General features: G+C 37.0%; 1 protein-coding gene across 1 annotated transcript in view; it reads left to right on the top strand.

The window, feature by feature from the left end:
* The window catches only part of myo3b (myosin IIIB), a 163,142-nt gene that overhangs the window by 71,392 nt on the left and 69,633 nt on the right, over positions 1-22,117 (top strand). The window contains exons 25-26 of the mRNA XM_051906658.1: positions 18,106-18,185; positions 18,670-18,690. Of these exons, the coding sequence (XP_051762618.1) occupies positions 18,106-18,185; positions 18,670-18,690 (101 nt within the window). The remainder of the gene's footprint in view (positions 1-18,105; positions 18,186-18,669; positions 18,691-22,117) is intronic.

Consider the following 22,117-nt stretch of genomic DNA (forward strand, 5'->3'; position numbering starts at 1 on the left):
AGAACTTTTGTAATCCACAAAGGACCATTTAGCAAACTCAAGAACCCTATGCAGAAAAAAAAAGATTCTTGATAAGAAATGGGTTTTTGATTAATCTAATATGCTACAAAGAATCACTGAACCTTTATGTTTTAATATTGTAGCCATGATCTTTCTTATACTTAAATAACATGATCAATTTAATCTGCAGGGTAAAATTCCTGGTGAGTTTAATTAGCATATATTTTAATTATTCTCTATTTTTGCTGCTATCTCAAATTCTGGCAGAACCTGATTTAATCTGTTTGTCCTTGGTGACTTTAAGAAGTACATCTGCCTCGTCAGGGTGCAGAGTGAGCTCGTACCACTAGGGGTCAGGCTTGATGATTCAACCACATCACCATCACAGATAATGTCTGTGTTGGTTATACTTGTTATTTTGAAGTCAGTGATGTTTGTAGCATATGTACATGCTGTAAAATCATAGTCTGATCATGACCTGTTCTGAATAAATTATATTTGTGAGTGCTGTGGAGGTCCATTTTATAATTAGAATAGTGTTTTCATTTCAATAATAGCTAATTTACAGATGGGTAACCATATTCCAGGTTTCATAATTTTACATGGTACAATTGTAAACCCTTAAAGGTGCAATATGTAATTTTTTTGCAGTAAAATATCCAAAAAACACTAGGCCAGTGTTATATATTTTGTTCACTTGAGTACTCACAATATCCCAAATGTTTCTAACTATTTGTAAATCGTGAGAAAATTGGAATTTTAACCAAGGCTCCGGGGCGTGTGAGGAGTCGCCTGTCAATTGCGTCATACCCGTGTTACCCTTGGTTTCCGGTTTTATTTTGTAGAAACCATGGAAACACAAAAGACACTTTAATATATTACATGTTTTAATAGACAAGGGAACAACTGTTTTGATACATTTATAGACAGAAAACTAATTGTTGTTATATAGCTCAACACATTTAGTCTTATTGTTTAAATCTAATTTTCTTGATTTTTTTTTTTTTTGTGAGTACCATGCTTTACCATGCCTCAGAGAAAAACACTATTTTGTGAAGTAGCTAACATAGCATAATAAGATGCAGATTTTTAGTAACAGTAATACAGAATTTTCTCCATCATACAATACGTTTTAAAAGTAATTGCATGCCATTTATCAACACAAGCCATCGAGCATTTAATATGATATTCTAAAATTGATCTAGCTTACTGCAGTGTGTCTCAAACAAGTGTCTCACAGCAGCCGCCGAGCGAACGCACAGAGTAACGTTATAACATCATTTTCAACACACTCAAATGTATCTAATATGATAAACAGATCTGCGTTACCTCATACTCATAACCGGAAAATCGGAAGCGGCGCCGGCAACTGTGGCATAATAAAAGTTCCGCTGCTCGAGAGGCGTGTGTTGCGCAATCGCTCCAGCGGCCTCATTCAGCTCCCACAACACTCGGTCCTGCTCTGCTTCATACTACAATAACGTTAATAATCGCATCCATGAACATGATTTCTTCCTGAGTCCTATCCCTATTCTTTTTCACCGTCCGTTGAGGAGAAGATGTCCCAAGATTCCGTGCTCAAACTTGGTGTCATCAAGCTATGCCTTTGTTTTGAATAGACCTCTAGCGGACAGAAAATCTTACATACTGCACCTTTAACATTTTTATTTACATAATAATGGTATTGATGCACTGTGCTTTTTTTTATCAACATCAATTTAGGTTAAACTGCATTTGACTATCAAGGAAAGTGTATATCTCACCATTTTCTTTTTCATTATTCTAAATCACCTTTTTGACATCACTAGTTCATTTTAAATGATTTGATGCTCAATTTTAAATATTGTATTTAGTCTCTCAATTAATATGAACTCATAAACATGCATATTATCATCAAGGATTAGCAAAACCTTTGTGAAATTTCAAATTTTGATTTAAAAAAAAAAAAAGTACTTGCAGATATATTAATAATTAAAAGACAATTTAAGTGTACTTAAAGATAGTACACTTTCATGACTGTTTCTTAACACACTTTTAAAAGGTGCACTTTGTAATAATGTCATTAAAAGTTTTACTTTAAAATGCATTTTAAATTTTAAAAGTACGTTTATTTAAAGCACAGGTAAATTAGTCTACTTGTTAATAAAGTTAACTGTAGTGTGTTATTTTATAATACATTTAATATATTTTAAATGTGCTAAATTGCAACTTCATCATTACGAATTTGTAATTACAAATATATTTAAATACATGACATACAAGTTTCAAATGACATATAGTCATATATATTAGTTTTCCATAAGTACTTGTCAGTACATTTGGCACCTTAACAATATTTCAAAGACAATAGAAGTAATTATGAAATTACATAATATGATACATTTTCAATTAAAGAAATGTGGAAAAATTATATTTTTTAAACCTTCATTCAGACCCTCTGTCTGGAATGATCCGTTTTTTAAGGGGCAGCTCCTTTAAGGCTTGTCAGTAAGCGGCTTCTGTTATGATTGGCTAACGTCATTGCATAGGAAACAGTATCAACGCCCACTCGCTATTGCACAAGAGTGTTTTAAAAAAACATCACATGACAATGCATGAAGAAATCATTTTGTAACAATGTTCAAATTCAGGGAAGGAGGAAGCGGGAACCAGGGAACGTTCAACATAAACTTGAATACAAAAATAAGCAAACAACAAAACGAAAGTAAAGTTGCAGCCCCTAACGGACGACTGCCACTTATAAACATAACAAAACATAAATGTCCCAGGCCTGGTCCTCTCTCCTCCTTCACTGTCGTCACGCCTCCTTTTATCTTTCCGGAGCTCCTCCATGGGACTTGAGACTGGTGTGGGACACAGGTGATGCTCATTAGCACTTGCGCCACCGGCCTCACTCCGTTCCCATGGCTCTCGGCCCCGCCCTGCTTGCCACACATTTAGGTATGTGATGCAGCTGCTGTCAGATCAATACAGTTGTCTGTTTAATCATTCAACAAAAGTTTCTTTGCAAACTCTCCATTATACTGTGCCTCATTTACAAAGCAATCTGCTGTCAAATGCTCCAAACAAACATGTAATCCTCCGACATGATCCAAGACGGCATTAAAAAAAAGCGTCAGTGATTATAATTAGGGGTGGGGGAAAATCGATACAATATTTTGCTTGGGAATAATTTCAGTAGCCCCTCACTGCAGAACACTCGAGATCCAGGGGGCGGAGTCGGGTAGGTTAAGGTATATGTAAAGTGGGAGGAGTTGGATCTACCCCGTCCTCTGGATCTTGTGTTCTGCAGTGAGGACCATCTCAATAATTTAGCGATACATGAATGCCAAGTTTCGATATTTTCAGGGAGTGAATTACGGTTCGTGATTGCAAGTATTGTGGCATAATTTTGCACTAATCTCCACGCTTATAATGCTGGAAATAATAATAATTTGAAATATTTCTTTCTGTAATTTTACAAACAGTACATCTCTCTTTCTCACTTTCTCTCTCTCACAAGCTGAGCTCTGTGTACAGGAAGCACGTTCTCTCATATTTCTGAACATGGACCACTAGGTTTATGTATTAATTAAACTTGTTAATTTGAAACGCAAATGCGAGCCAGCTGCGTACTGTAAACTTTCGCTCACATTTAGAATCAAAGAAGCTGTCTATATAATGCCATATCTACACTGCCAGTGCACTTGTTCACAATACAACACGATTGACAAGAAAGCAGCAATAAAATGTGTCTAATGCTATGAGAGGGTGAAGGATACTTCATTATCCTACACATTCATTATCCTATACATCATTACTGTTACATTATAGTGTATCCTATACATCCTATACATCTGTTACATTATAGTGGCATACGTTTTTGTGTAGGCTATTTCACAACGAAAAAAATCTCTGTAGCGCCATCTAGCATCCAAGTTATATGCAGTTAATGGTAAATTTATGTATTTTCCTATAACAACATTATAAATATGATTCGTCACATAATTACATTTCATAACTGTATACTGTCACCTTCAACTTGTTCATAAGGTGTTAATAAGCTTGTTCTCTGTAAAACTGCTTAACTATTTATTGTAAAAACAAATACATTGAATTGAGTGTGAAAACAGTGAAATGTGCAAACATTACTCTAATTTCTATTAAAAATATGTCTAAAATATGAGGAAGGGAAATGTTGAACAAGAAAGGGACGAAGGAGATGGATATGAAGATGTGAAATGAACAGTCTGAGAACTTTATCTTATTAGATAAAAATAAATGTAGACAAAGTTTTCCTTCGGAGACATTTACAGTTGTAAAAAGGTAATATATCACAATATGTTATTGCAATACTCAGCATAAAGAAAAATGTTTCTGTACAATAAAATGATTTTTTTATGAGGCAAGCTTTGTTTAGTTTATAATTGGTTGTCTGTTGTGGATTTACCACATACTATTCTATCACTGCATTGCTTCACACTGTATACTATGGGCATCACAATTCAGGGTTATCAAAACACCCAAATCCATTGTTTAAGACAGTCATGACACCCTTTGAAAATTTCAAGTGTAAAACATTGCTTACCCAGTAGTTATAATTGACTTAAGGTTAAACATAGTGTGAAAAGCCTACAAGTTACCATGTAGAGTACTGGCTATTCTTGTTTATGCAGACCTTTAGGACGATTAACATTTCAGAGAAAACTGTAACTCTGAGATCGAGTGGCATGGACTGCTCAGTGTTATTATAAGAAATGTTATAGTAATGTTATATTAACATTCAGCATTGAGATAAGCTCTGAAACTGCAGAATAAACACTGATGCCCATTAGAAGACCATGCTCTTGAGTTCTGGTTTGGGTCTGGGGTCAGCCTGCAGTCCACCCATGTGGTGCTGTTTTGTTGGAGGAAATGGATTATATTTGCATGAACAAATTCCCCTAAAGCCAGGGCTCTCGTGTGGATTTGGAGGTTTGGGGTGTTTGGCTTGGCCCTGTTCTAGAAAACTCCATGGGGCTTTTTCTGCAGGCCTGTGGCCACACTGCATGTATATGCTCCTCTGTGCGGCCTTTCAGTTGATTTGCATAGAACATCTGTGTGTTAGAACAGAACCGTATGGTGTTCTGGTTACTGTCAGCTAGAGATGGTCGCTCTCATGCTCTCCGGAGAGGAACTGCTGGTGTTTTTGCTGTATAGGAAATTGCAGAGTGCAGAATGGATTGTTGAGCAGTTTGTACATATGGACCGAATGAGTCGAGTCAGACTGGCATATTGACATTTGCATGTTTAAGCTTACAGTTCAACTCTGTGAGGTCTGAATGTGATTAGATTTGTGCAGTTGTATTTAAAAACTGCTTTACATTTCTTTATATTAGATTAGTTCCAGTGAAACATACAGGACATTTTTTATTTAAACCATGAAAAATAAACAAAAAATGCTTTTTTTTTTTTTTTCAGGTTGATCTTGTTGAGCCTTAGTACCATTAAAGGGATAGTTTATAATAATCAAACCCACACAATCATAATTTCTTACCCTCATGTCATTCAAAACCTGTATGACTTTATTTCTTCATGGGGAAGAAATGGTAAGATGTGGTTAACAGAATGTCACGTATTATCTGTTCTGTTCCCTTGGTTACTAATTTTGTTCATCTGTGTCTTATTTAGTTCCTCGTTTACTCCATGTATTTATAGCCGTGTTTCAATTTAGTCTTTAGCCCTATTTGGATGGGACTAGTTTTACAGGGGGACATTAGAGAAATTTGCGTTTCACATACGTACTTTGAGATTTTAACCCCGTCCGAACCTGCCTTGTCTGTGTTTTTGTCACATGAGCTCTTTATGCTCATTAGCTCTTCATGCTCTTCATTTCTCTGGAATCACATGATTCCAGAGAAAAGCCCTAAAAGTGCGCACAAAAAAATATTCTTGTCGCTTCATAAAATTAAGGTTGGACCACTGCAGTCACGTCGACCATTTTAATGATGTCTTTAGTACCTTTCTGGACCTTGAAAGTGGTGGTTATATTACTGTCTATGGAGGAGTCACATACCTCTCGGATTTCATCAAAAATATCTTAATTTACATTCTGAAGATGAGTTACGGGTTTGGAACGACATGAGGGCGAGTAGTTAATGACAGAATTTTCTTTTTTGGGTGAACTAACCCTTTAAGTCTTTATATGTGGAAATCTTTCCATCAGCTGTAACATTCAAATTGCATTCATTCACACATGGTTTTCAATGCTGATCAGTCACATCACACAACAACCTAAGGCTAAGTTTAAAAGTGCTCAAGTGTGAAAAATTATGTTCCTAATGCCCAAATTCTCAAGTTTTTTTCTAGGTCACATCTTAAGGCCGATAAAGTTTTTGTTTTTCCCCTAAGGGAAGAACGGGAAAAAAATGTTGCCGTGAATATTGTCACATATGGTCGAAGTAAAGCGCACAAAGACAAGGAATCAAACGAAAATAAATCTCAATAAATCCAAAAACAGAACATGCAGGAGATTGCAGGAGAAGAATGTAACTTAACCACATTTAACATTCGCCAACTTTCCATCCAGTTTTTGCACTTTGTTATCAACAAAGCAAATATGCGGAAAAAAATATTTGGGAAATTTGCTGTCTCGAGGCTGTTTTCAACCAGTTGGCCTTTTACCAATAAAATGGTGTTTGTGAAGACATCATCCCTAAAAAATTGCATTGTCGCATAAGTTTTGTTATATCGCTAAAAAATCTGCCCTTGAGCTGTTTCCAAAAACAAATTTTGCGTATATCGCAAATTCTTATCATTTGCATCCCAAATATTTGTTTATTTGAAGAAGCGCAGGTTTGGAGAGCAGCTCATTTGTCCTGTATGCAAAAAATTTTAGGCTCCATAAAAACACTGGTACAGTGAAATATTCAGTTTTTGCATATTCCAACAATCTTTAACGCCTTGAACCAAAAAAAGCCCCCCCCCCCCCCCCCCCCCCCAAAAAAAAACAAAAACAAAACAAAACAAAAAAACACACACAAAAAAAAAAAAAACAGTTGCGGTTTGATGCACTTGGGAACGCATTCAAAGCATATGTTCAATAACATCAAACCAATCAAAAACATCAAATCGCTGTTGATTTTTTTCTTGAGTACTCGCTTTTCTGGGTACTCAAAGAAGGGGGAATCTCCTCAACCACCAACAATGTGCAGCATCCACCTGGATGATGCAACGGCAGCCATATTGCGGCAGAACGCCACACAACACACCAGCTTATTGGTGGAGAGGAGACAGAGTGATGAAGCCAATCAGTGTATAGGGATGATTAGGAGGCCATGATAGACAGAGGCCAATGGCCAAATTGGGCCAGGATGCCGGGGTTACACCCCTACTCTTTTTCGAAGGACATCCTGGGATTTTTAATGACCACAGAGAGTCAGGACCTCGGTTTAACATCTCATTTGAAGGACGGTGCTTTTTGACAGTATAGTGTCCCCATCACTATAACTGGGGTGTTAGAACCCACACAGACCAACATATTATAACATATAATTCTATATTAATAAATTGCACTTATAAAATGATTTCATTTACAACTGTCATGTTTGTGATTTTCATTTGTCATGTAGCCTAGAACAGCTTCTGATCATGAAATCGAAACAGACTCACGATTTTATGACAATAGGTTACTTTTATATATTCAGATACAGAAGTAACATTTCTGTATTTTATTTTACCTTTCTTTTTGTCAGCGTTGAAAACTCCAGCAGTCTTCCTTAATTTGACAGACACCCCGCTTATTTTCTCGAGCTGCAGAGATTTTCAAGACACTACTCATTCTTGTGATGCACCTTTGAACTACAGTGCTTTTTTTTCCTTGGATGGAAACCTGGCTATTGACGATACTGGACAAAAGAACAGAATGAAACTCAGGGCTTAAATACATGGGGAAAGTAATCAAGGTGAACAGAAACGGGTTAGTGGAAACTAATTAACAGCCAGGGAAACTAACTAGGAGCTCAGGCAGGCAAAAAAGGAACAGAACACAGTGAAAACGAAACCAAAGCAGACTGCATGTTACAAGTATATCAGGGTCTTTATTTTCAGTACAGTATAGTGTTGTATTCATTGTAGCGGATATGATCCTAGATAAGGGATCCTTTTCAGTGTTATACTCTCAAAAGTATTACAATCTTTCAAATAGGTTTACCACTTTTCAACTTTAGCTTGACCTCAGGGCAGCGCTGTGTTAGGTCGACAAAATCCCTTGCTGCTTTTCCGACTGTGATATTGGGTCTTAGTCACACTAAACCGGCCCAGCAGACCATCTCCTGATTAAAGAGACCCATGTAGAAGAACCCAAAGCCATTTAAAGTGGACAGAACTAACGTGACTCTCAGACGGATGGCTCAAACCGCCTCTGGTCAAGATGGGGACAGGTATCTTGGACTGGAACAATCACATTTGCCTTTTTACCATGCTGAGTTTCAAGAATATTTAATATTTATTTAAAAGAGCAGAGAGCGTCTGAATAAGAGATGAAGTACAAGGAAAAGCCAGGAGATACGAAGGCGCTTTCCTCAGCAGAAGTCAGCTCGTGTAGACTGCTGTCTGACAACTTTGATTGTCCCCTGTGCCGACAGCTCGTTCCTGGGCTTCACACACATACGTTGGGATGAAAGGTGTCATACTGAAGCAGGGATTGCTTTATAATCCAGGGCACATTGACTATTCTGGTCAATAGAAAGGCAACACAAGTGGCAGCTTGGGCCGCTGTTCTCTGTGAGAATCTTGCTGGGCTTAATTTTCAAAGTGAATGCACAGGGCTTTCTTTCTCTTTTTTCCCTGCCTCTCATTCGGCAGCTTGTGTCAGAAGCACATGTGAAGAGAGATGCTGGGTGTCATCCTTTTTCACAGGCCTGTGACTTAACAGACAGATTGACCTGATGGGAAGAGTGTACACACACACACACACACACACACACACACACACACACACACACACACACACACACACACGATTTCCTTTCATTCATGTCCTGACCTTTTCTTTTGTTTTTTGTGTTCTCTCTGCAGAAATGTACTGCTGTACTGAAAGGTTTTTTTTTTTTTTTTTTTTTTTTTTTTCACATTTTAAATGATTGTAATAATGTCTCCCCCAAAGTTAATATTTGCTGTATTTTGTAAATAGACATAAAACATTATTTTGCTAAATATATTTGAGTTAGTTATTTATGAAGTCCTATTGTTTGAGTGAATTTTTACAACAGCAGTGGTACACAAAATAAGGCATGGGTCATTATCTGTAAATGGTTATTCATACTCCAGAAGTAATATGAAGTTTTTTATACCAGTTTACTTGTTTACATGTACATGTTTACTTTGATGTGTCCAGTGTAAACTGTAAATATGTGCCCGGTACAGATACATTGGATGGGTTTACTATAAGCGAAATGCTAGACAGTCTAGTTGCGTCCCAAATGATGCACTATACACAATGCACTTATACACTAAGTACTTAAGCACTATGTACTCATCCATGTAGTGTATGAATTTTATGTTTATTTTGTCATTAAACATCGTAGTCTGATCGATTAATTTAGTGCATCATCCTGGTATTTAAAGTGTACTTTTTCTTTTTGGAATTTTCTGTGTGAACGCACTACTTGCACTATTTGTACTTTAAAACGTCATAGAATAGTGCACAAGTACGCGAATTGGGATGCACCTAGGGCCCTACCATACACCTGGCACAATGTGACGCCAGGTGCGACGCAAGTGTTTTTTTTTTTTTTTTTGCTAGTTTCAGCCCGACGCAGTTATCATTTTCACGTTCAGCGCCACATTGTTTAAATAGCAAATGCACTCGCGCCCATCTGTTCACCCATGGGCGTACTGGTCTGAAAACGAGGTGTGTTCAGGTGCATTGTTGGCGTGTTGCTATTTTTCAACTGAAAATGACTGCCATTGACCAACAAAAACCTGGTCTAAAGTCAATGGCGCAGTATTTTTTTTGTTATTTAAAGCACGCGTTAGTAATATGCGCCTATAGGCGGGTGCACAACGTGCGTACACTCTGCTTGTTACACACACAGGGACACACAGGACACACCCATGACTCAACACTTTTGGACCATGCGCCTGGCGCGCCGACATTTTATTTCCGTCATTAAACTAGCAAAAGAGGATTCGGACATACCCTAAGTGCACCTGCACCATGCGCTTCAGACCATGCGCTTAGATCCTTAAAATAGGCCCTCTAGAGTGTTTGTTTGCTCTAGACAGACAATATGTTGGTTTTGATTCATGTTTCTTGTTTTCATGTGTTTAGTTCATGTTTTGTTCTTGGCACAAAAAAAATGACTAAATAATGTGTTGTGGTGATACCAGTTAGGGGTGCTGTTGGCAATTTTGCACTTTCAAACCTATAACTTCAAACCCAAAACATTTTTTATGTAACAGAGTTTGCACAAAACATGAAAGGCTGTTCGTTTTTCATTTATAACGTGTGATTTATTATAAGGCACACAAATGGAGTGATTCTAGAATTTACTATCTATTCAAATTATAAGTATATGAATTGAAAACTTACTGTGAAGGGGTTGAAATGATGTTGTGCTTCAGGGTTAAGCTTATAGTGTTAATTGGAATTGGGGGTAATAATTTAGAAATTGACCATTGAAAATGCTGTATTCGTTTAACACTGAATATTGGGGAGTTGGGAATTTACAATTAAATATTAGGTGGACGTGTCATGAACTGGTATATGGGTGTCAAGAAATCAAGAAGTCATTATGTGAATAATTTACATGCATACAGAGGCACTGCTCCACTCCACTGTGTGTGTGTGTGAGACACAAATACTGTATGTGTGTGTCAGTGTGCGTAGGTGCGTTATAAGCTGACTTCAGGGTAGATCCCCTTCATCAGACCATGATGTCTGTGTGAAAAGCGTGAAAATGCACTTATGCATTGCATGCTTGTTCCACTTGCACTAATTCATTTTGACAAATGTCCTTTAATAATCTGCACTGAGAGATGAGAGAGAGAGGGAGGAGGAGAGCATCTCAGACAGACAGACAGGACTAGGAAGAGAAAGAGAGTGGTGAGGAAAAATGACAGGCTGAGAGAAACAGAAGTTCTTCTCATTTGTGTTTAGCATGATGTCATGTGACCTGACAGACACAATATCATGGCAATTAGACCTGAGACTCAGTTATCTCAGTGATTCCAGTAATAGTGTCTCCTTTACCCCTCTTCCACCACCACCAAAAAAAAAAAAAAAAAATGAATAAAAAAAGTCACTGATGAATATAGGCACTTTCACATATACAGCCTTTCTCAGAAAATAAGCATAATTTTACCATTTAGAGATTATGTGTAATCAGGAACTATTGAGAATTACCGTTAAATCAGTTACAACAATTTTCCGGGTTGAGAAATTATATTAACTTAGAAATGCATAATATTGATCTTATTGTGAATAATTCATCCTCATGTATGTTTCATTCTATCCAGTCAAACAACCAATGGACAGAACCAAGTCAAAACCTTACATTTTTTCTTTTTTGATAATGTTTTATTTGGATGTAAGTCACAATTCGCAGGAAAATAACTGTCGCTACTTCCATTAGACTGTTACTTTAAAGATCTTTTTCGATGATTGGCATCACAGAGTTTACCAGTATTTTGGTGCAAATGTGTGAATGGCATTTTAAAGTGATGCTCCACCCCAAATTAAAATTCTCTCATCATTTACTCGCCCCTCATACCGTTCCAGATGTACATGGCTTTCCTTCTTCAGATAAACACGTTTGTTTACGTTGAGTGAGAACTCATTAATCTGCATTTGATAATTGGCCAGAAGCAAAAGTTTAAAACGTTTAAAATATTAATATTTTTCCTATGCACATCTATTGTTTTGATTCATTGGTCAACTGGTGTCATATGGATTACCTTTGTGTTCATTTTATGTGGTTTTTATAGCATCCACTTTTGGGTTACTATTCACTAGGGGTGGGCGATATACCGGTAGACATGATTAACCAGTAGAAATTTGTCAACCGGTAGAGATTTTGGATTATCATCACTATTGCGGTTACGTTTATGTGACCTTGCTGTGCTGTGCCGTCATGAAAGTGTATTATTTGCATACGTTTTTAAGCATTGCTTTTTAAAAACAAGTGATTTTTTTCTGAGACACATGAAGCACATGAAGCCGCTGCTCATAAAGCAGCTGAGTACTGAAGTTCTTTTTGCCCCCTAATTGGGCTTGAACGGTCAAATACACAAACTTCTGTGTCAAAATGCCACCTTTACGAGTATTCTCATAAACAAAGTTGACAAAAAAGTGCATGTGTATCAGTATATTGGATCTGTGCATTCGGGCTTAAAGTGACAGCAGTCTAATAAACCTGCTGCTGTCTGTGTCATTAATATTAATCAAACAACAAAAGACAAAGAGAAAATCACTCACTGCTCTTGACTGAATCACTTTTGTAACTTTAATAAGAATACATTTATATTTAATTTACACAGTGAAGACTATGCAGTGTTTTTTGTACATTTAAAGGTGCAATATGTAAGAATTTTGCAGTAAAATATCCAAAAACCACTAGGCCAGTGTTATATATTTTGTTCACTCAAGTACTTACAATATCCCAAATGTTTCCAGCTATTTGTAAATTGTGAGAAAATTGCAATTTTAACCAAGGCTCCAGGACGTATGAGGAGTCGCCTGTCAATTGCGTCATATCCGCGTCACCCTCGGTTTCCGGTTTTATTTTGTAGAAACCATGGAAACACCAAAGACGCTTTAATATATTACATGTTTTAATAGACAAGGGAACAACTGTTTGGTTACATTTATAGACAGAAAACTAATTGTTGTTATATAGCTCAACACGTTTAGTCTTATTGTTTAAATCTAATTTTCTAGATTTTTTGCGAGTACCATGCTTTACCATCCCTCAGAGAAAAACACTATTTTGTCAAGTAGCTAACATAGCATAATCAGATGCAGCTTCGTTTTTATAAAAGTAATACAGAATTTTCTCCATCATACAATACGTTTTAAAATTAATTGCATGCAATTTATCAACACAAGCCATCCAGCATTGAATATGATATTCTAAAATCGATCTATCTTACTGCAGTGTGTAACAAGTGTCTTTTTTTTAACTTAGGCTAGTATTAGTTTTTTGGTGATATTGAAATTGGCGACGAGAATTATGGAATTTCTGTGGTATCAAAAATTTAGATATAACCTTATTTAAAGCAAAAATAACTATATAGTGATATACTGTATATCATTGTCGTGAAATAAAATGACTCATATTGTGTATAGTTTTTGGTCATATAGCCCACCCCTACAATGCACTTGGATTATATGGACTCACAAAGATGGATTATTTTTTAATAAATCATTGTTTGTGTTCCTCTGAAGAAAGAAAGTCATATACATCTGGAACGGCATAAAGGTGAATGATGTAAATGATGAGAGAATTCTTATTTTTTGGGTGGATTATCTCTTTAGCCATAAAAAGACAGTAAGACATTGCTTGTGTGAACAGCTGGTGTACATTTAGCAGAAAAGGCGATCCAACAATTTAGCAGGGTTAATGTGTAAAAGCAGCTTACTGCACCACATACAAACATTTCATATCACGTCTTACTTCTAGATTAGTGAACATTTTTTAACATCTAAATAAGTTGATTCAGCATATTTATGCTATCACAAGCTGCTTTTGATATAATGGTCAATTATTTTAAGCAAATATGTAATGAATAAAACAGTATACTGTGCAGCATGAAATAATAGCATCAGTTTATTCATGTGTAGACAGTTTTTGAAACTGATTTGAGCTGGTTTTTCCTTTTTGGAAATGTACCCCATCAGTTGAAAAGAATTAAGGCCCGCCAAGAACAATAACTATAAAGATAACTATAATGATAACTATATGAGCATTCACACCAGCGGACGATATTGTTCTGTTTATTCTAAGCACATGCTGCAGTTTTGTCATCTGCCGCTTTAAATGCTCGAGCTCATTAAAGTCAGTTGGATTCTGATTGGCTGTCAATGTTTTTATCATTGATCAGCTGGAAAAAAATATAAAAAAATGTATATCGTTTCTCGATGCCGTTATCGTTATATATGTGGTGTGGACTCTTCTATTCTTTTATATTTAGAACGATTATTAGAATTATTTCTTTATCATTATCTTTATAGTTATCGTTCTTGGTGTGAATGCAGGGAGCCAGTTTCCAGTGCTGTGTCAGTGTTTTGACTACAGCAGAGACAACATTAACCAGCAGCCTACACGTGTAATCCCATTGGCAGGAGCGTGGGATTCCTGAGCTATGGTTAGATCTGAAACAACTCAATTAATCCTTGACAAATAGAGCAATTAAACATGATCTGCTCTGAACACAGGGAACCATGCGTGCTCATTCACACGAGACGGTCATTACGAAACAAGTGTGGCAATGGGAAGAAAAATGATAATTGTTTTCTTGACTTATTGTTTGTTTGTTTCAGTCTGTGACCCTTTCTAATCTGTCATCTGCTGTATTACTGGGGCGCAGACTACAAGAACAACAGATGTTTCATTTCCCTAGATTCCTTCAGACTTCACACACACACACACACAGCTCTGCAGCTACAGTTGCGCACCGCTCGCTGTTTCTGCGGTGGGTATTTTTCTAAAGGTGTGTGGCACATCTGTGCTGCCATTGTTTATTCATGCGCCGGAGCCTTTGAAACGTGCTAAAATGCTTCCCACTCATTATAAAACTCCTGCCACCCATGGATTAGCACTTTGATGTCACCAATCCGGCTTCAAAGGCTCCTTCAGTACCATTAATCAGAGTTTAGTCTCTGAAGACCCAGCCAGGGAAAACATTTGGACATCTTGTGCAGAAACTTTTGAAAAGCTCAGACGGTGCTGCATATGCAACAGTGGGGTTTCATATCCCAAAGACATGTGTGTGCGTGTTTAAGAGGAAGCAGAAAGAGAGTGTATTAACGATAGAGAGAAAGGGAGATGACAGACAGTGACGCCTCACTCTGATCCTGAACGCTCTCAGCACTTGGATATTAGACTGTGCATAGGTCACAAGGTCAACACAGCTCCCTTGAGGCTGGCTGTTAAAGGTGCACTTAAAGGAGTATTTTTTATTTATTTATTTTTAAACACTAATGTAGTATATTACATTTTAAATGAAGGTCATTGTAGGTTCATAACGTGGTCACACTTTACAGGTCCAGAAAGGCAAAGACTCTTGTGTTGGTTTTACCTGATTTGAGGGCTGCATTTTATTGGAACGACCCATTATAATAATGAAAGTTTATGACTAAGTCATTTGTCAGTTTTATTAATGTTATATAATATTGTCAAGATGCTTTTATTCTAAGAAGCTATCCTTGTGAAAAAGTACACTTTTAAAAATGTAATTATTACAGAAATAATATACTTTAAAAGTATATGCTTAAGTGTGAACTGAAGTTTTCAAACACAAAATGGTGTTATTTACAATTAAATGAAAATGTATTATAATTTAAATTTACATTTAAAAGCAATTAGCTGAACTTTAGAGTGCTTTTTCACCCGTTTAAGTAGGATATAAGTACATCTTTATTTGTATTTATTGTATTTGAATAATTCTGTTGTCTCTGGAAATATGGTTAAACTGTACTGCCAAATAATCTGACAAGCATTTACAGTGGGTACGGAAAGTATTCAGACCCCCTTACATTTTTCACTCTTTGTTATATTGCAGCCATTTGCTAAAATCATTTAAGTTCATTTTTTTTCCTCATTAATGTACACACAGCACCCCATATTGACAGAAAAACACAGAATTGTTGACATTTTTGCAGATTTATTAAAAAAGAAAAACTGAAATATCACATGGTCCTAAGTATTCAGACCCTTTGCTGTGACACTCATATTTAACTCAGGTGCTGTCCATTTCTTCTGATCATCCTTGAGATGGTTCTACACCTTCATTTGAGTCCAGCTGTGTTTGATTATACTGATTGGACTTGATTAGGAAAGCCACACACCTGTCTATATAAGACCTTACAGCTCACAGTGCATGTCAGAGCAAATGAGAATCATGAGGTCAAAGGAACTGCCTGAAGAGCTCAGAGACAGAATTGTGGCAAGGCACAGATCTGGCCATGGTTACAAAAAAAATTCTGCTGCACTTAAGGTTCCTAAGAGCACAGTGGCCTCCATAATCCTTAAATGGAAGACGTTTGGGATGACCAGAACCCTTCCTAGAGCTGGCCGTCCGGCCAAACTGAGCTATCGGGGGAGAAGAGCCTTGGTGAGAGAGGTAAAGAAGAACCCAAAGATCACTGTGGCTGAGCTCCAGAGATGCAGTCGAGAGATGGGAGAAAGTTGTAGAAAGTCAACCATCACTGCAGCCCTCCACCAGTCGGGGCTTTATGGCAGAGTGGCCCGACGGAAGCCTCTCCTCAGTGCAAGACACATGAAAGCCTGCATGGAAGGACTCCAAGATGGTGAGAAATAAGATTCTCTGGTCTGATGAGACCAAAATAGAACTTTTTGGCCTTAATTCTAAGCGGTATGTGTGGAGAAAACCAGGCACTGCTCATCACCTGTCCAATACAGTCCCAACAGTGAAGCATGGTGGTGGCAGCATCATGCTGTGGGGGTGTTTTTCAGCTGCAGGGACAGGACGACTGGTTGCAATCGAGGGAAAGATGAATGCGGCCAAGTACAGGGATATCCTGGACGAAAACCTTCTCCAGAGTGCTCAGGACCTCAGACTGGGCCGAAGGTTTACCTTCCAACAAGACAATGACCCTAAGCACACAGCTAAAATAACGAAGGAGTGGCTTCACAACAACTCCGTGACTGTTCTTGAATGGCCCAGCCAGAGCCCTGACTTAAACCCAATTGAGCATCTCTGGAGAGACCTAAAAATGGCTGTCCACCAACGTTTACCATCCAACCTGACAGAACTGGAGAGGATCTGCAAGGAGGAATGGCAGAGGATCCCCAAATCCAGGTGTGAAAAACTTGTTGTATCTTTCCCAAAAAGACTCATGGCTGTATTAGATCAAAAGGGTGCTTCTACTAAATACTGAGCAAAGGGTCTGAATACTTAGGACCATGTGATATTTCAGTTTTTCTTTTTTAATAAATCTGCAAAAATGTCAACAATTCTGTGTTTTTCTGTCAATATGGGGTGCTGTGTGTACATTGAGGAAAAAAAATGAACTTAAATGATTTTAGCAAATGGCTGCAATATAACAAAGAGTGAAAAATTTAAGGGGGTCTGAATACTTTCCGTACCCACTGTATGTTAAACTAAAATATATTTTTTTTAATGTCATCTTGTATGTTATGTATTTTAAACTGCACATTTTAAAAGTGTACTTAAGTGTGTTAAAACAGTCATGAAAGTGTACACTTCAGTGGGCTTTTATATATTATCTGCAAGTATTATTTAAATATACTTACTTTTTAAAATATACTTTTAAGATTTGAAGTACACTACATATGCACATTCAATACAGTTAAGTGCACTTCATTGTGATACACTGCAGGAACACTGCAATCCACCAAAGCCATCAGAAAAAAAGGACATATCAAAAAAAAAAAAAAAAAAAAAAAAAGCTGAATATGATTATGAAAGCAATAACAGTTTGATAACTGGCTAGCTGTGGTATTCTTTACAGACACTGTGAATGAGCTGATTCTCTCTGTATATTTTTCTGTTGTCTCTGGGCACGTTCATGTGTAAATTGCGTGAGCTTATTTTGTCAATTAGATTCGAAAGATTGAAAAAAAATAATACATTTACCGGCCCATAGACTCTCCCTTGTCCACTTGTGATCCGATCAACCAAAATGCATCTTAATACCAGGTGCAAACAGGGCCTGAATGTCCATAAGTGTAGCGTAATCTGACATTAAGGGTCTTGATCAAGATCATAGTCTTTGTAATTCTAGTCCAGTCCTGTCTTTGGGTTGATCTCCTCCAGGGTTCAAACATGCATTCTTTGGGTTGCAAGCCCAGAGCACTACACTGCCATATTGTTTTATTCATTCATGGTTCAGAGAGGGAGGTTTGACGTGTCACTGATCTGTGTTTCTTCTTTGCTGAGCAGGTAACCTGGCCACATCCAGGGCAAGAGTGACAGCAGCATCCAGATCTCTGCCTCCACAACTGAACAGCGGAAGAAATAAGGTCTGTGCTGCTCAGTGACTATTACATTGCCTTCATTCCGTTCAGACGTTCATCAAAAAAGTATCCTGTTCATTTTTATATAGTTCATCCAATCAGATGAAAAGTATTCACATAACACATATTTTAGTTCCTTTTCTGATTTTTGGACCAATTTATCTTTTCAATATAGTTGCTGGTTTGTTGTAAACTCAAAGCTCAGTCATGACATTAGACTTTTATACCATTTTTTGTGTTAAAGATGTGAAGTGTTATTTTATGGTCCAGTACCAGTTACTTCATCAGGCACATGATAAATTCCTTTGAATCAACTACAAAATCTGAATGAATACGTTACAACTGATGAGGCCTGTAATGTCATTCTTGTGCCAGTGCATTTGCTCCAGAACCTCTGAACTCTTGTATGTTTTCATTGAAAAATAGCCCTGTTCTTCACTGTACTTTTGATCTATTATCTGTCTGTCTGAACTATCCTCTCTCCTCTCAGTCTCCTAAATACCTGCTAAAGGTAAGAATTTCTTCATATTCATCTTCATATTTTCTGATGTAATTTCCACTACTTTATTTTCATAACTCTTTGAGCCAATGGACAAAAATCTATCTAAACTATCTGTATCTGAAAACTATAATCCTGAGACTATGAATTAATGCTTTGAGAAGCAGCTCTAAATGGGCCTAGGCATCCTATCCTTTTTAAGTACACTTATAATGTTAATGAAGGGTTTTCTGTCATGGCTGTACCATTGGAGAAAACGTAACGGCCAACTTGGATCACGTGTGCCTTGATAACCAATCACATTACAGCCTTGGCGTCATTGAATTTCGTTCAGTGTTGTGCAACAGTCAATCATTGTTTGCAGATATCATAGAAATGAATGAGAAGTGCCATAAACTGAAACTGTCTGTGACTTATCTTATAAAACAGCATTTTTTTGGTTTAAACTCTAAAAATAGTTCAATCCAAAATTAATGTTTAAGTGCAAACATGTTGAAGAAGTAGTGAAGTAGTGAAGCCTCTCCTCTTTTGACATCCATTAAAACAAGGCCTCTGGTCTCCTTCTCTGTGTACTGCAGTTTTACGCTAATTTTTGCTAACCTTGGAGACTTGAAGTGGCTTTGGCCTAAATGATTCTGCAGCGGTCAGGTGGTGCAGCGGTCATGTGGTACAAGTAGGAGCTCTCAAAAAATTCCCATCCTAAAAGCTGTAGTTATAAGCTCTATGAGGCCGTGAACGCTTTTTACAAGTTGAAAGCTCATAATTACGTTACAACAGTTGTTGTTGTTGTAATTATGGTAATTACAAATTGCAGTGATGTACAGAGTAATGAACTAAACTAGAAATAGGTGTGATTAATAATCAAAAACCATAGAAACCAATACAACACAGGAAGTGGTAATGGAGACTTAAAAAAACTATATCAGAATAAGAGTCCGGATAAAACATAAACACGCAAGAAATGTGACAAGTAAATAGTACATAAAAATTTGTTAAAAGTGCAAGGAAAGTCCATTTTTGCCATTATAAAAGCACTTTACAATAGTGTAGCTCCAGGTAAAGTTAGGCCGCGTGCCCACCAAAGCGTTTTTAGTCAGCTGAAAACGCTAGGCAATCTGCTTAAAATGCCTATCTGTGAGCACTTTTGAGAGCGCTTCGACTGAAAATGTCGGCACAATGTCGAGTACTTGCTATCTATGTTCGGAGACCAGCAATATTAATTTCTCATCCATTTTGTTCTGTTCTCTGCTTGTTGATGTCGTTATACAGCAAGAATGTTGTGACAGGTGGTGGGTGTTTTATTTGTCTAGCCCCTCCTCCAATCTGATTGGACAGCTGACTAAAAAGTGACAGTGATGAGCGCAGCGTTTTACTCAAAGTTGATCATTCTTCAACTCAAGGCACCCACTAAAAACGCGGTAATTAATAATTGATTAATTATCTGAGTGTGGTTATTTGATCTAATCCCAATTATTTTAGACCGCAGTTTAAATTTCAATCACATTTTATACAAGTAAGGGAAATTTAGGCAATCAAATTATGTTATAAATATTATTATTTTCACAGTAAAGTTTATCATATGGGCCTATTTTATCATAATTTTTATTATTATATTATAAATGATTTCAAGAAGAAAAAAAAAGTATTAGGCTTGCACTGTAAATGACACATACAAAACAGAATTAAATCATTAATTGCAATTATTTGTGTGACAGTTAATCATCAGCACAAAATTCATATTTGTGACAGGCCTAGGTGAAGTTTGCATTTCTTTAGGTCTAGCTTCATAAAGCTGGATTTGGGCAGTCTGCTTCATGCTGCAGTAATGTGTCCAAACTACAGTTCTGAGTTACTGTTTCCATGAAGGAACATCCTGGATAATTATTTCTCTCTTTTCCTCTGTTCTGTGGATAAGATTAAACAGTCCTGCAGACTACCTGCTGTATCAGAGAAATATAATTAGACATCGCTGCACAGAACCCTATTAATTGGTTCCAGTTAATATTGCAGATACTTTTAAACTGCTTCAGTCACAGATGAGACACTTTACAAAGCCCTGCGTGTAAGCAGAAGTGGGACAGATGTCTTATTAAAACACTGGGATAGTTCGATTGTCTTTCAGTCAGGGTTCATGTCCAACCCTTCAGTTTCTCAGCCGTTTTTCATAAAGATCACACACACCTGCCTCCACGCACTCAGATGAAATAGAATATTAAGACACACTTTGCTGGTATAGACCTGCTCTAAATTATGCATCACCCTGATAAATTCATGAGGTCTGTTGTAGAGATGGCTGTTATACACATCATATCTTGTCCTTGTTAGGAACAGTTGGAAGCGTGAAGTTCCTTATGAAAGCAAACCCATCATGTTCGGGGATCTTTGCTTGGATCATGATGTTTTAAAGTGCTTGTTTTATAATTGATCATTGTCCCTATAAATAGTATTGTAGTCTCATGCAAATGTGTTGTGTTTAGAAATGTCACACACACTCTCTGTCTTGTATTTTTGTGATAATATAACCTCATTTTACTAGCATGATAATTCGGTAACACTTTACGAGGTCACATTCGTTAACAATACTAATACTTGCCTTAGCTAACATGAACTAACAATGAACATTATATTTTTTTTTACAGCATTTATTATAGAGGGTATGCACATGACGTCACCGTCAGCCGGAGTAACTGCGGTTACGCCCACTGAGTGCCAAAAAGACTGAGTGGCAGCATTGCTTTTCAGCTTAAATGCTGCAAAAAAACACACAAAACACATCTAAAACGGGAAAGAGCTTTGTGATTGACTATACAAAAAGAAATCTGAGGTATATTTTTACAGACTGCTGAAATTTACAGAAAGAGAAGCTAATGGATCTCTGCAATTCACAGAAACAACTGGACTCCAGGCAGATAAATGTGGCTTTGCAGTTACCATTTTGTCAGTATGTTGAATTTTGAGGTAAAATCATACCCTATATATTGTATTGTTATATATTGTATTGACAACTCATCAATTAAATATTTACCATCTTATATTCTGCATAATTGGATGTTTTTAAACAAACACTGACAAATACTATATAAGTTTTAGGGCTGGACAATATGATGATATATATAACATTAATATAAGTGATCACTGGGATTTAGACCTACCTACATTGTATTTATATTAAGCATTGACAGGCAAATGTGCTTTATGTATTTCCTCGGCGTCGAAATCAGGCACATATAAATGTCAGGAAACGTGATTCCTGGCTGCATGTCAATATCCATGAATTATTGTATCTTTGGTAAGTAGTAACAGGAACACTATCGAGTCCAGCCTTTATTGTTTGTTTTACTTGCGTTCTCAGAGTTTCCCCTATTAAATCCAGTAATACAGCTGGCTTTTTTGCCACTCAGTCCGGCTGAAGCGGTGTGGGAAAGTGACGTCAATGCAC

The sequence above is a fragment of the Ctenopharyngodon idella genome, chromosome 9, assembly GCF_019924925.1.
Source record: "Ctenopharyngodon idella isolate HZGC_01 chromosome 9, HZGC01, whole genome shotgun sequence".
Taxonomy (NCBI): Eukaryota; Metazoa; Chordata; class Actinopteri; order Cypriniformes; family Xenocyprididae; genus Ctenopharyngodon; species Ctenopharyngodon idella.